At 38.0% G+C, this 15,801-nt stretch overlaps 1 protein-coding gene across 1 annotated transcript in view; it reads right to left on the minus strand.

The window, feature by feature from the left end:
* Window positions 1–15,801, minus strand: part of nfixb (nuclear factor I/Xb) — a 186,091-nt gene that overhangs the window by 28,634 nt on the left and 141,656 nt on the right. Inside the window, 5 exon segments of the mRNA XM_081375246.1 lie at window positions 2,432–2,506; window positions 4,603–4,730; window positions 5,859–5,970; window positions 6,506–6,580; window positions 8,926–8,988. Of these exon segments, the coding sequence (XP_081231372.1) occupies window positions 2,432–2,506; window positions 4,603–4,730; window positions 5,859–5,970; window positions 6,506–6,580; window positions 8,926–8,988 (453 nt within the window).

Below are 15,801 nucleotides of genomic sequence, written 5' to 3' on the forward strand. Positions count from 1 at the left end.
GCAGCTCCCAACGCTGTCGACACATGGTGGAGCCATCTGGACCAGAGCTCTGGTGTGTGTGTGTGTGTGTGTGTGTGTGTGTGTGTGTGTGTGTGTGTGTGTGTGTGTGTGTGTGTTGTGTATTCCCATGACATCAGGAGCACCTGAGCATGCTGGCTTTTTTTGGTGGGATTTACCCATGTTTCCCTAGATTAGGATCTGTGCGCCTGTGTGTTTATCATGACGTGGGCGGCAGTGAATGTGATTAGATGAAGGAGGACCCTCAGGCCAGAAACATACTCTGAGCAAGTACACAAGTTCCCGTTGTACATACATAGCTCGCATTCTTGCATTACTGTGGCTACTCCTGCGTAATCTGCTTTTGCGTACTCAAAGGGGTGATATGGTTACCTTCAAATGTCTGTGCCATTAAATTCAATCTGAATCGCCCGGTCTGATGTACGTGAGAGTGAAACAGAATATGCTGCGAGAAAAAAAAAGTTAAAGTTGGACTTGTTTTTTGTTTTGGGGTAATTGATTGGATAGTGAAAAATGTGTCTCTGTATGACACAATAATAATAAATATATAACATTAATTGCATTTAATATACATAATATATTATGCATTATAGTGCTGTCAATCCCTAAAAAAAACTAGATTAATAAAAAAAATTCTGTGATTAATCGTGATTAAAAACACTTCAGTTTTTATGTTTTTAATATATTTTAGAATGTAATAATTTCATAGTTAATCTCCAAATTAATGTAGAAACATCAAAGATTTAAGGTATATAAAGTATAAGTTAAATATTTGTTTAATGGCATCTTTTTATGAATGAAGGCCAGTATTACTGATACTAATATAGCTACTGATATCTTGATGAAAAATATTTTAAACATTAATTATAGCCATTCAACATTACAAAGCTATCAATTTTTAAGGGATAGTTCACCCAAAAATGAAATTTCTGTCTTTAATTACTCACCCTCGTCTTTCCAAACCCGTAAGACCTTTGTTCGTCATCGGAACACAAATGAAGATATTTTTGATGAAATCTACGTAGTGTAAACAAAGCAGCGCTTCCTGGTTCTACGTCAGAACGCCGGCTCATTATTGGCCAGCTCCTGCATCAGCATCATGCACACGTGACCAGCGTTGGCCAATAGTGACGCGGCGTTCTGACGTAGAACTTGGAAGCGCTGCTCTGTTTACACTACACCAACAGCGGAGGAGAATGACGTGGAAGAGAAAAGATTGTTGAATTAAGTCGTTATTTTGTTTTTTTTTTGTGCACAAAAAGTTTTCTCATCGCTTTATAACATTAAGGTTGAACCAGTGTAGTCACATGGACAATTTTAACAATGTCTTTACTACCTTTCTAGGCCTTGAAAATTGCAATAACGTTGCTGCCTATGTTGAAACCTCTCAGATTTAATCAAGAATATCATAATTTGTGCTCTGAAGATGAATGAAGGTCTTACGGGTTTGGAACGACACGAGGGTGAGTAATTTTTGGGTGAACTAACCCTTTAAGATTTATGAGGCTTTAAAAAATATAACATTTAATTTATGTGAACTTAAATTAAAACAATCCTCATATAAACCCATAATAAATGTCATATTTACAGTTGCCCTTCCTATACCTGTCTAACAAGTAGGAAATATATACAGAAATTGAATAAAGTTATCAAAAGTTATCAAAACCTTTGTTCTTTGATTAACATTAATGACAGACATCATTAGTGGCTGCTGTCACTAAGATCTGCCGATGATGCACATCTCACACACACACACACACACGTCTCATTTTCTCAAAACTATCTACGTTCATTTAAGACTTTATTTATTAGTATATGGTGTTGTGTTATGAATTGGGTTCTAACAATGTGTGGAACGCAATGATGTGTGAAATTGAGCTTGTGTTCGCATTCACGTACTTGCACAGAGTACGTTTCAGGCCTCACAGCTTTGAGATCTCATAGGCGCGTTGAATAAACAGCTGAAATATTGCTTATAGCATGTAAACCCCTTTAAGCACAAAGACTAATTAAAATAAATCCTGCATGGAGAAGAAACAAACAAAAGTGCTAAGTAAATATCTGGAAAGACCCGCTGTTGTGTGCAACACAATAGCCACGTTTGTAAGTGTTTATGTAATGTGAAAATCAGGATTTGGACTTCTGCTTCGGTCCAAAGGGATCCCATATCAGGATCTAACACAAGCAATGGATGTACAGAGAGACTTCTGATGTACAAAACAAAATGAAAGCACATTTACAGGCCACAAAACACCCGCCACCTCAGATCACCAGGAAAAACAGAAAATCAGAGAGAAGGTGTGTGATGCAGCAGAGAGTTTGAAAGAGAGACAGAGATAACAGACACATTTGAATACACTTGTGTGCGTGGTATACATCAATCATATATAATATGAGGGTAATGTGGTCTAACCATGGTAAGGAAACTGCACGCCATCGGATTCGTGTTTTATCTTCCTCTCCTGCATACTGGCCAAATGGTGTTGCACTGAAAAACCCAAACAAGGGAAAAGAATAGAGTTAACAATGAATAAGGGAGAGGGAGAGATTGAGATCATATGGACAGATGGAGAGAATCTGGGACCGATGTTGAATCATCATCAATACATAAGCACTATACACATCATATGCATGAGGTCAAAGACAGTATTGCACACTATCTCCCAGAGTCAACCCATTCTGAGTGCACTTAAACAATAGAAGTGAAAGCCACACATGTCCCACAAACCGTCCAATCAGCAGCAGCGAAAATTTAAGATGAGATGCAGCCAATGAATTTTGAACATTAAATCTAACATGGCAGAGTTTTGAGATTGTGGCGTGAGCAAAGCAACATTTGTGACTATTTATTGCTTTGATGTATTGAGGGAATGGTGCATGTTTTATGGTCTGGTGTGAGGATACAGGTAAAAGACCTACATGTCACAACAGCACTGCTCAATCTAAAATTACTTTAAAGTTCAAATAATTTCATCCCCACTCTCTGCCTGTGCAACACAACAACAAAACTGCCTTTTCAAACTTACAAAAGAATTATACCATGGTATCCACAGTTTCCACAAAAATGACTACAGTTATGTGGTAATTTTAAATTAGCCATCACTGGAAAAAAAAAGAGTTCTTGCACTGCTTGAATGAGATCCAAATCCCATGGTATTTTGCCAGACACTGTGGTTACCATGGTAAATATTTTGAATAGATAGTCAATGCTTGAAAAACACAAGAAATTGATACAGAAAATTTTAATTTAAGGTCTTAATAAAATGCAGCATTATAAAGGTGAAACTTGAAAACAAAAATGATCAAAAAGTATGTTTTTGATAGGGTAAAACGGTATTATTTATATGGTAAAATGTGACAAAATCTGACAAAATGTGTGAAAATATATATTTTTAAAATCATATTTGTTTTGAGTTAATTCACCTTTTAAATGCCATAACTATGACTAACAAGCTACACAAGAAATTAAGAACATTTTTAATCGAACTTGTATTTTTTTTTTTTTTTTGTGCTAACAGCCACTAATGTTTTAGTGTCAATAAAGAAATATTACATATAAAAAAAAATTTCAGCCCTAATTCTGTGAGATCATTACATGCACACATGAATTATCATTTAGAGGGTGATTGTAAGTGCTTTTAAGACTTGTTAAGCTGAGCACCAAACAAAACAGATTCACTAACAGAGAGATGCTTCTATCAATCCAGTTGCATGAATAGCAGCTTTTCCACCGTCAGGCCAGTTCCAGTTATACACTCACTTGAGCTTGGTTCGGCATGGCACGATTACAAACCGTGATGCTAATAATTGAGTGTAGTGACAGTGACTCAGGATTGGTCACTCGTCTGTTGCCTGGCTGCCAGTTTCTCTTTAGCGGGCCAAGCTCGATATGTGAGTGAAATATCTAAACATCCTCCATAACGCGTTCACTATTTACATATCAAATCTCCTGTAAATTCTTGCAACAACTGATGCATTTGTGTTACATTCAAAAGAGGTCCATTATCAGCCTTTAGAGTGGAAAATGAAACCATATCCGTACCAAGTGGGCCGGATCGGCACGAATGGAGCGGTTGAGCAATGAGAACCGTTTGGCCTGACGGTGGAAAAGCGGCTAATGTTGCATTTTGTCCCAATCTCATTTTATTCTTGTGGTCTATAGAAGTATGGGAAGATGCTAGGCAGGCACAGAGAAAAAAGAGAGAGAGAGAGCGCGAGAGAGATTAATGGGTTGATGGATAAAAGGAAAAGTCTGGCCCCTCACACAGCCCTTGTGTCCACTTATTCAGTGAATGTACTGATCAAAAATGAGTCCAATTGGATCCGATTGTAGAGCTTTGTCAGAATAGACGGCTTTTCATTTGACGAGAACAAGAAATAAGCCTTCAATGGACAATTGTCCAGCTCGTTCAATACTGAACGCCGGTCCCTCACAGCCTAGTCTTCGTTTACGTCAACTTCATTTCGTTGTCTACGCTGACTATGTAGACTTCCATTGGCGCAGCACCAAATATAAAGAAATGTATAGGTTTTACAGGTGGAGCGTGTGAAGAGCCAGAGGGTTTCTGGGTAAAGTGACTGTACCTGCATCAACATCATTGGGCCAGCCGCTGGGCTGGGACGCTCCCGGGGCAGGAGAACGTCCCGAATAGAAGACATCGTCCACCGGGCTCTCCATCTCACTGTCATCAATGGATTTACGCTTGTTGGAGCTGAAAGAGAATAGAAAAAGAAAGATTTCATTTAACGAAAGCTTGCATGTTGAGTAACATCTGAAAATGCAATATTATTTGGTTTAATATCATTTGCATTTCTTTTCTTTTCTTTTCTTGACTGGTCTTAAAAATGGAAATGTTTTAATTACAAATAATTTTACAATTGAAAAATGTCCATTTAAACATTACAGCCCACCCAAAATCATCAGCAACGTAAGATCACTTAGCAGAATGAGACATTAGATGAGCAAAGACAGTATAGAGTTAGACAGCAGAGATGGAAGTGTGGAGTACCTCCGCGGGAGACTGGCATACAACTCCATCTCAGTCCTGCAGCGTTGGAAACATGACGACAAGACGAGAGAGAAGGGACAGGAGAAGAGAAAGGTAAAGAGACAACAATGACAGCAGTCGAGCAGACACAGCTGAGAGCAGCAGAGAAAAGAGACAGAAATATATATGGACAAAGAGGAAAGCAAGAACGTGTAAGTGCTGCCAACATGCATTAAAGCTACTAAACCAGAGACGGATCGACTTGTAAAGCTGTTTTAAAGCATGCAAGAGTTTATTAGTATAGAGTCAGAAATGAACCAGGGGTTGAGGCAAAAATGCCACCAAAATTCAAAATTTTGCTCTATAATTCTGCAGTTTTTTTTATGCATAACATCTGATGTTATGAAAAAAATATATATTCTAGCCCTCTAGTTAATTCGAAATATTTATATGAGGGAAAAAAAACATCTTTCATTAATAGTAAAAAATATATATATATATATATATATTCAGGGAACTAATATTGTTGTAAGAATAGTAGGGGGTCCATGAAAAAAAATAAATAATAATAATTAATTCTTAACTAAAATATATGTTAAAATTTAAAGAAATTTACATTTACATTTCTAAAGATTGACCAGAAAGCATGACATTAATCAGATGTTTTAAAAAAAATAAAAATAAAAAAACTGTATACATTAAAACACATTAAACATGTTAACTTTTACATTTTAGCATGGTTGTCTCTTGCGTGGAACCCCCTTTTATTTGGCAATTGGCACCCAAAAAATTAAAACATCTGGCATAGGAAAATGTGTGTGTGTGTGTGTGTGTGCGTGTGTGTGCGCGCACCTGGTGGATGGTGTGGACGTAATGGAGCGGCGACCCAGGTTGATGTTGTAGTATCCAGGACTGTCAAGGTCGGCCAGAGAGAAGTTGGGTCCGGATGCTGTGGCAACTGGTGCTGAATTAGATGCAGACAGAGAGAAGTCAGATAAATCAATCCCATCATCCATCGCTGTACTCATGACATGCTTCTCCAGTGACGTGAGTCTATAAAAACCTTGTCAGTGAAGACATTAACAATGTTACAAAAGATTTATATTTCTATTGCTGTTCTTTTGAGCTTTCTATTCATCAAAAAATCATTAAAAAAAATGTCAGTGTTTCCATAAAAATATTAAGCAAAACTGTTTTCAACATTGATAATAATAAGAAATGTGTCTTGAGCATCAAATCATCATATTAGAATGATTTCTGAAGGATCATGTGACACTGAAGTAACAGGAATAAATTACATTTTAACATTAACACAGAACCCTACTTTTGTCTGTAATATACAAGTGTACATTTTATTCTATTTTATTAGCTTTTCGCTGTTTATTAGTATGTTACAGTTGATTTTTTTTAAATATAAGTATTTACAATAATAAAAAATAAAATGTTGATATTTAAGAGTGATGGCTGTTGATCAGAAAGCTGCTGCTCATGTGACTTACTCTGTGACACACGGACCAGCTCCGCCACGTTCCACACGCCTGACGTCACGAAGCAGTCCTGGAAACTCAAGTGCCCTGAAGAGAGAGAGAGAGAGAGAGAGAGAGAGAGAGAGAGAGAGAGAGAGAGAGAGAGAGAGAGAGAGAGAGAGAGAGAGAGAGAGAGAGAGAGAGAGAGAGAGAGAGAGAGAGAGAGAGAGAGAGAGAGAGAGAGAGAGAGAGAGAGACAGAGAGACAGAGAGAGAGAGAGAGAGAGAGAGACAGAGACAGAGACAGAGAGACCAGAAATGAAAACACACTACAGCAACAAATATGGGAAAAACCCATATTTACTCATCTGCACCTGTCAAACACACGCACACACAAAATAAACACGGCTCAATTGTCATAAAAAGGCCGGGAGTATATAATTACAGTCATCGGCTGGCACATGTTCTCCATCTCGAAGGAATAACAGGCTACCCTGTACTTATGGTTAAACTCCAACCCAGCGCTCCAATCTCCACTAAAGCTTAATGAGGACACTAAAAATGCTTTATGTCACACTCAAGAGTATGTTTTCAGCTGAAGTGTGTGTGTGTGAGACGCTGCATACAAATATACAAACGTATTTGCTTTTGTAGTGCATATGGGATTTCAATCTGTACTTTTGTGTGTGTGGGCAAAACGGGTGAATGAGCCATGCTTCCACACCCATCTGTAGTGCTGGCTGAGGTCAGCGCGTGTGCGTGTGTGTGTGTGTGCCGGTTAACCGCAGCGAGGCCAGCGTATGAGCTCAGTGTCGCCCGCGCCACAGCCATGTGGTTCCCATCAGCCAATCACGGAGTGATTTATAAGCGTTTCACCATTCTCCGTCACAGCCGACATAGCAACACTGTACTATAATAAACTCTGATGGAAATCGCTTCAGCGCACTCTCGCGGCGAGCGAAAGACATGATGTGCATGTGACTTTACTAACGTAAACAAACCGCCGTACAGTATCAATCGCCCCGTATTTGTGCGTCTGTGGAGAGCGGCTCACCCACAGATCCATCTGTTGACTGGCTGGAGTGGAATATGGTGACTGACACGATGATTAGCGCAGGGATTTCATCATGCCGATTCAACCAGTGCTAACCAGAGCTTGGCATTCATCAGATTAACTAATCAGACAACATCAGATGAGAGTTTAGAAGATTCAAGCAGACTGCTTTCTAAACAATCAGGTTTTTTCTATTTATTTTATTTTGTAGAATATTATGTTCAGCAAAGAAAGAACCCTCTAGAAGAACCATTTTTTGGGGGGTGAATGAATAAGGGGTTAATATGGCACTGTCATAGAAGAACCATACAGTGAACAGTCTGTAAAAGAATCTTTTTTAGTGTATAGAACATTTAAAAAATCTAAAGAACTACTAATAACTATAAAATAAGGTTTTGTTTTTTTAATCTGCATTATGGTTCCACGTAGAACCTAATATAACCACAAAGGCTATTTCCTTTGCAAAGAGAACCATTGTGGTTCAATTAGGTTCTATGTGGAACCATACTGTCAATAAAGAACCAATATTTTTCAGAGTTGATTTGACTTGAGTTAATTTCATAGTTCTTAATGTTTCATTATTCTTCAGATTAGTGTTTATAGTTCCAGGAACTTTAAGGACTAACTTTTTATCTAGATGATTTTCTAAAGAACAAGAGAATTAAACGTTATTTGTGGAGTTTTAAAAGGAATAGCACATCTAAAATTAAAATTAAAATTAAAATAAAATCCAGCAGTATTTAATTGCCTTTTATGTCAGTTTAAAACTTTCTATCTTCTATGGAAAACAAAGTTGAGCAAAAAGATGAACTTTAGCAGAACGTTGACACTAATTTTATGAAAGTGGGCACTGAGACCCCTTCTTCCTAACATCTCCTTTTGTGTTCCACAGAAGAAAGTCATGAGTTTGGAAAGACATTAGAACTCCTAAAACTAAAGGTTCTTTATTTCCATTATGGTTCCATGAAGAACCTTTCCATTGGAGAAAAGATTCTTTGCAGTGGAAAAGATTATTATAACTTTCTTAGTTTGTCTAACTTGTGTTTCACTTTGTTTAGCAAACTGACAAGATTATAAAGAGTTACTTCTATACAACAAACACTACAACAGGAAAACAAACTAATTCTGAATAACAAAAATTTGCCATAATATAGTTCAATCAACCAATAAAATAGATTTGTCTGACTAAATGTAATTTGCATTTTTCTTCTAGGGGGAACCAAGAACCCCTTTTTGGTTCTTCCAGGCACCTTTTAGTGAAGTTTTAGATAAATGCAGACTTAAATTTCTGTGTCGTCTGGCATTAGACTGTAAAATCTTTTGGTAACCTTTAGGATGTGTAGATGTTAGAGTCTGTGTGTGTGTGCGTGTGTGTAAGATTTTCGTCGTGCTTGACACACCATTGGGCGGAGGCTTGATGTCTGCTTCTCCTTGTTGGTTGGAGTTATCCGATTGTCCAGATTCTGCAAAGCCGACAGAAAGAGAAAGAGAGAGAGAGAGAGAAAGGAAGGAGGGAAGAAAGAGAGCCGATTAAACATGGGACGTCTGGGTTCAGTCCAAAGGTGCCAGAATCAATTAGCAGATGTAGAACATTCAGAATATTCTCTGCCAGCACACATTCAATGTAGCGCTGAGGCGACGCAGCTGGAAATGAGACATGCAAAATGTGCTCCGGTTCTGGATCATTTACATGATATTCAGGAAAGTTTTGGACCTTTATACATGAAATCTGATGTTCTGTCTTGTTAGTTGGAATTTGACTTGTCATACACTATCGTTCAAAAGCTTGTGGTCGGTGTGAATTTTTCATGTTTCTGAAAGTCGTCTTTAATGTTCACCAAGGCTGCATTTATTTGATCAAAAATACAGCAAAACTGTAATACTGCCGAATATTATAACAATTCAAAATAATTGTTAATATATTGTAAAATGTCATTTATTCCTGTGATCAAAGCGGAATTTTCAGCATCATTACTCCAGTCTTCAGTGTCACATGATCCTTCAGAAAACATTAGATGATTTGATGATCAAGAAACATTTATTATTATTAGCAATGTTGAAAAGAGTTGTGCTGCTTCATATTTTTTGGAAACTGTAATGATTTTTTTTCTCAGGATTCTTTGCTGCATAGAAAGTTCAAAAGAACAGAATTTACTTGAAATAGAATTCTTTTGTAACATTATAAATGCCTTTACGTATGATCGATGTAATGTGTCCCTTTCCTTTAATTTTTTTCTTTTTTTAAATCTTTCTGACAGCAAACTTTTGAACAGTAGTGTAGGTTTGTCACATTACAATTACTATTGCTCATACTTTGGATTGGTTAGTATAGTAAACAAACCTGTAAAGTACTAAACGCCTGCACTACAGACTTGAATAATACCTCAAATCACATTGCTTTCAGAATCAAATTCTGCCTAGGTCAATAAATAATATAATAAATATATAATGTAATAAATTATATTCTATTATTTTAATATAATAATATCAAAATGAAGTCATAAAACCACAAAACAGTCTTTCGACCATGAAACAAGATCTTTAGCCCGGCAACACAGACCCCAGGTGTGTTAAAAAAAACACTTCAGGACTTGGTCAGCCGGGTCTACAGTTGTTGTTTTTTTGTCTTCTAGCGAGCAAAAACACAGCGATACACGCTTTAGGCTAGTCCATTTTAGGCTTGAAGTTGCGCTGCTAATCTGAAATATAAATCTGCAAAATACACATCCGAGAGCAGCCTGGTGAAACCCAACTCTGCCGTATAGCTCATAAGATGTAGACAAAGGCTGGTGTGCAGCCATCGAGTTGTTTTGACAATGTCTCCGTAGGCTTTTTATCTTAGAAAGTATAGTGATCTTGGAGAGAGACCAGACCCCTGCGGCTGTTTGAGTTGGCCAAGACTCACTAACCCCTTTTTTTTATATGCACCGTGGTTTTGACTAACTATAGACCCTCAGAAGGATGTCACTTGGTTACTTTGGCCTTTCCATGTCTCTGCTGAGCATTGATACATATGTCACCTCTTCAGCCAATCATACTTATGTCATTTAAGTGTTTTTAGCATGTTTGCTAGTTGCTAGGGGGGTTCTGGGTGCGCGCTTACTAGCCCATATTCTGGTCTCAATATATGGCTTGAATTTGTTCAAAGTATGAGAAATAGCAGTAGTGGTGTTTAGCCTTAGCATGCACCACTAATTATGTGCATCAACAGAATGTGGTTTAAAAAAACAACACTATACGTTTCGAAGGAAAAAACAAACGCGTCAGCCCCCTCTTTCCTTCTTTTCTCTCTCTCGCACCCCTCGTTCGCTTGCTGCTGTTGTTGTATGGAATCCTGGCAGCCATCTTAGCGCTTGGCAGCCATCTTAGCATTGGCGGTACCAGAGCATTCCAGCTAGCTTACAAAAGCACCCACACACAGACACACACTCCTCTCACAGAGAGAAAAACTCTCATCCAACACACTATACGCTAAAAGGCTCGCAAATGAAGGTTATTTTCAGCTACTTGTGCTAAATGCTAATTGACGGGGGGAAATATCGCTTTTTGTTCGCAGATGCTGATACTGTGAGCTGATACCGTGAGCTGACACGTCAGTAAAGGTGCTTTAGCACACCCAATTGGATGTAAAGCCCTTTAATTTACTCATCCAATCTCATTTTAAATGTTATATATTATAAAAATGCTAACAAAAACTACTTTAGTGGTAGCATGATATACAGTAGTTCAGTCCCCGTCTTTCACCTGAGTCCCCCTAAAAAAACTTAACTCCTAAAAATCTGTAAAAATAAATAAAAAAATGTTTTGTATTACCTATAATAGTTTTTATTCATATTTTGAATTAGTTTTTTTTTTATTATTTTACATTTTCCACACAAAAAAATCGAAATGAGAAATGTTGCCTTGTCGACTAGTAGAAATAAAACATGCAAGTATCTTAATATTTTATTTAATTTAAGTGCTATATAAGTGCTGTAATCTGGCAGCCATGTGCAGGCCGGTAATGATCACATTTCACTGCATTCTATAATGTAAATTGGATTCTAATCAGAATCATTGGCTGTGTCTGAAAACGCCCCATACACCCTTAAAAAGGGCACTATTTGAGGGGACAGACATTTGTAGTGGTGTTCCCGAAAACATAGCGGACCTTATCGAGTGCACTTAGTCTATCCCACAATAATGAGTGTACAACTAATGTACACTCAACGCAAGATAATACCCATAATGCACTGTTTGAAACAGTTTGAGGGTCGTGCCGAATGACTTCCCACATCTGACCAGATGACACAGTCTCTGAATTCACTCACTCGTTTTCATTCACTCTTTCAAATGGACCATATTAGTGGAGTAATGTAGGGAATAGTGAATGAGGGTATAGAGGGCAATTTTGAACACAGAACTAAATAGCAAAACAAAATAATGGCTACCAATTAATGGAATTGATATATTCTGAATTGATTGGCGCCCTCTGCTGGTGTGGAAGTATGAGCGCAGCTTAAGGAGACGTCTCGGATGACCTCCAATCCAATTACATGGCACATTAGTGAAGCTCACTATGCAGAACTGGACGCCGGTGAATGAGAGAGGCCGCGCTATTGGGCACAGACAAAGCGTGGATGAGCAGGGGGCCAGATCATCAAAACTCAAACACACAAAGGAGAGACTGTCCATTATTAGAGCACAGACTCCAGCCTATGGAGTCCAATCAACACTGTTATCAGCATGCAACCACACACACACAGACACACACACATGCTACTGCATCCAACAATGTTCATGCTAATCCTTATCTTCCCAGCACACACAGTCAAAGGACCCCTGAACACACCATGCCAAAGATACTGCGCTACACATACACACACAGTGGCAATGGGGTTTTAACATTACAAAAGTGTCTTTACAATGAAAAAGCACTTCTTCAGTAAGTTTAAAATTGAAAACGATTGTTTGACAGGGTATTTAAAACTATTACCATCCATAAACAGCAAGTGCTGATCATTCACACACCCATTTCTTACAAGACGACGTCTAATTGATTAATTTAGCATGCACATATTCATAAATGACTGCGTTTGTGAGAGCAAAGACATATTTGTTATTATATTCACCATTTTGGTTTGTTCTGCCTTTTGTAGAGGTAAACGTAATGGGTTTGACCTATAGCAGGGCTCTCAAGTCTCACGCATTGGGCGTGAGACACACGCAATTCAACCAGTTCACACGCTCACACGCCACACCGTGTATTTCTCACGCTGAAAAGGCAATGTCAACCAAGTTGTCCTGCGAGCTTTATATATAACGTTGTATACGAGGCGCAGGCACACAAAGTGAAGTTTCCTGCCGCCAGCACGTATCTCGGCCAGATTGCGTTTGTTACAAGGCAACACATATGCGCGAACACATGACGGAACATTCTCGGCCACCGTACTTTCTTTACTAGGTAACCAACAACATCGCGTGAACACACGTCGTGATGGAGAAGGTAAGTTGGAAGAAAGCTCGTCTAACATTTTTAGGCTAGAACATTTAATATATAACCCATCGTATACATTATTATTGTTGCAGTCAAAAACTCTACAACTACTCTGCAACCAGGCCAGAAGCTTTGGCTCAGTTTGACTAGCTTACGTTTTCTTAAATTAAGGGAATGTTAGTGGGTATGGGAAGGAATGAAGATGTATTTCTTCATTTTATTTTAAATACATTTAAATTAGTTTATTTTATTTTATTTTAAATTATATATTATACTGTATTAATAGTCTTTCTAGTTACATTAAGGCTACATGTATTAAAGCAGAGTGCTCTGGGTAATATTTTATATCCTGTGAAAACATACATTAATCATTGCCATTGCATTTGTATTTTTCAAACACAAAACACATTTCATAAGCTGGAGTGTGTACTCTTGTGTACACACACACACACACACACACACACACACACACACACACACACACACACACACCTTAATAATACTCTAATATGTCATTTGTTCACAATGTCCCATGCACCACACAATAAATAATTATACCATTTTGACTAGACACATTCAAAATGCAAAAAGATTTGTTTTTTCAAACTGTTTGGAGCAATTTGTTATATTTTTGTATAACTTATTTGTAATTTTGAAATATAACATTAAAGAGTATATTTGATGTGATGAATTGCTCTGTCATTTATCAGATTTACCAATTGTTATAATTTCAATTTGGGCTGGTTAATTATGAACAATGGGTCAAATTGGGGGGCGGGGACATATGGGGGCGGGGCTCCATTAGGGCTCCTCCCCTAACCGCATGTGATCTCACTCCAAGCTTTTGGTAAAACTTGAGAGCCCTGCCTATAGGATCTTCAAAATGTTTTCACAAAGGCATCACTTTGTTTCCTAAAGTTTGTGTTAGTGAACTAAACAAACCTCTAACCCTGAATATTCAACTTTGACACATAACTCAACCTGTGCCATCTGTAATGTTACTTTAACCACTCAATAATCATGCAAAACACCAAAGCATCTATGCTAAAAATCTACATGGCATCCTAACTAGCGCTTCCCAACTAAACACACTTGTTTATTGAATATTACTTCAAATACTACAAGTAAATATTATTATAAAGTACTACCACAAATGGTTCAACAATTTGTTTCTGTATGAGGGTTTTATAGTTCAATTTAACTCCTAGCAACAACTCTAAAACAATCTACAACATAAAAAAAACATGGCATCAACTGGAAAGCATAGTTGTTTTAGAGGCGGAGCCTCTAACCTGAACTCATCTGAACTGATTACATTTCTATGAAAGATTACTAAAATATAAACTTATAATCTGACCCCAAACTTTTGAACACAAAAAGTATGTGCACAAAAAGCCAACAAAAAGTGCAAAAGCACAAAAAGTAAAATAAGAAAGTAAAAGGGTCAGCTTTGACTTAACTTTAAGTGAAATTGGTCCAAATTTATCTTTACCCTAAAGAGAAAACATTACCCCTCTCTCTTTCTCAGTGTGTGTGTGTTTTACTTGGAGAGACTTGTTAGATCCCCTGAATTCAAACGTCAAGGCTTTTGATGACAAATACGTGGAAAATGTATACCGCATGAAAATGTGCAATGCATTTCCCTGAAAAAAAAAAAACCCAATGCACACGCCTCCACACCCTAGGTACACACACATACGCACACACACACACACACACACACACACACACACACACAACGGTGCAGAATGAAGAGGCAGCACAGCTTTTCCAATTGGGTTTTGCTTAAGAGGTTTATCGGTATGTTGCTAAACATTCTGACCTTTTTTTTTAATCCGTAATGCGCTTAAAATGTTCCAAACCCTCCTAATCCCCACGGCGATCCCACACAGATGTTCTCTGAGCTCTTTTATTGGACTTTATTTGAGTATTTGCCCCCCTCCACCGGCACTTATTTATTCATTTCCTATCTTATGAAAGCACACTCCATCCTGTGCCCGCGCCCCCTCAGCCCTGCGTTTCCCAGCAGCCCCTGCAGCGAATGAAATCAGGCAGCTTGTGCTTTTAAAGGGGGTCTATACCTGCTCCGAACCCCCCCGGCCCTGTGCATGCTTCTAGATTAATATGTATGTGAACGCTCACGGGGAGCGGATATGAAATGGGAACGTGTAAAAGTGGCAGGTGTGTTTGGAGTTTGCATGTAAGTGTGTGTGCGAGCACGTATGTGCGTGCATATGCACACGGGTATTACGGTGAAAAACTGGGCATGGATTTGTGTTTCCTCTGGCACACATGTCTGTGAGCACGTATGTGCATTTGTATGCGCTTGGGTGAGTGTGTGAATGTTGTTGATGCAATCGCTGGCCACACATATTGCATATTGAGCATCGTTTGCATGATGGCTGTACATGTATAATTAAGAGGATAATTTAAAGGGATAGTTCACTCAAAAATGAAAATTTGGTCATTGTTTATTCGCCCTCATGTGATTCAAAACACATTTAACTTGCTTTCGTGGACATTAAAAGGAGATGTTTGGTAGAGCGTTCACGCTGCACTTTTCCACACACTGAAAGTAAATGTGGTAAGATGCCATTAAAAGGCTTTTACTCTATATGAAGTCTTTTGAAACCTAATTTTTGTCATACAGTATGGTGCTTTAATGTATAGTGCTTTTGGTCACCATCAAATTCTATTGAAAAAAAGAAAGAAGAAAAAAAAAGATATAATCTGTTTCCTGAATGACTTCATGTTTTCCATATTTCTTAAGTTTCTTTTTTTTATTACAGCTTAAGACAAT

This window comes from Scardinius erythrophthalmus (genome assembly GCF_964197995.2).
Source record: "Scardinius erythrophthalmus genome assembly, chromosome: 1".
NCBI classification, from domain to species: domain Eukaryota; kingdom Metazoa; phylum Chordata; class Actinopteri; order Cypriniformes; family Leuciscidae; genus Scardinius; species Scardinius erythrophthalmus.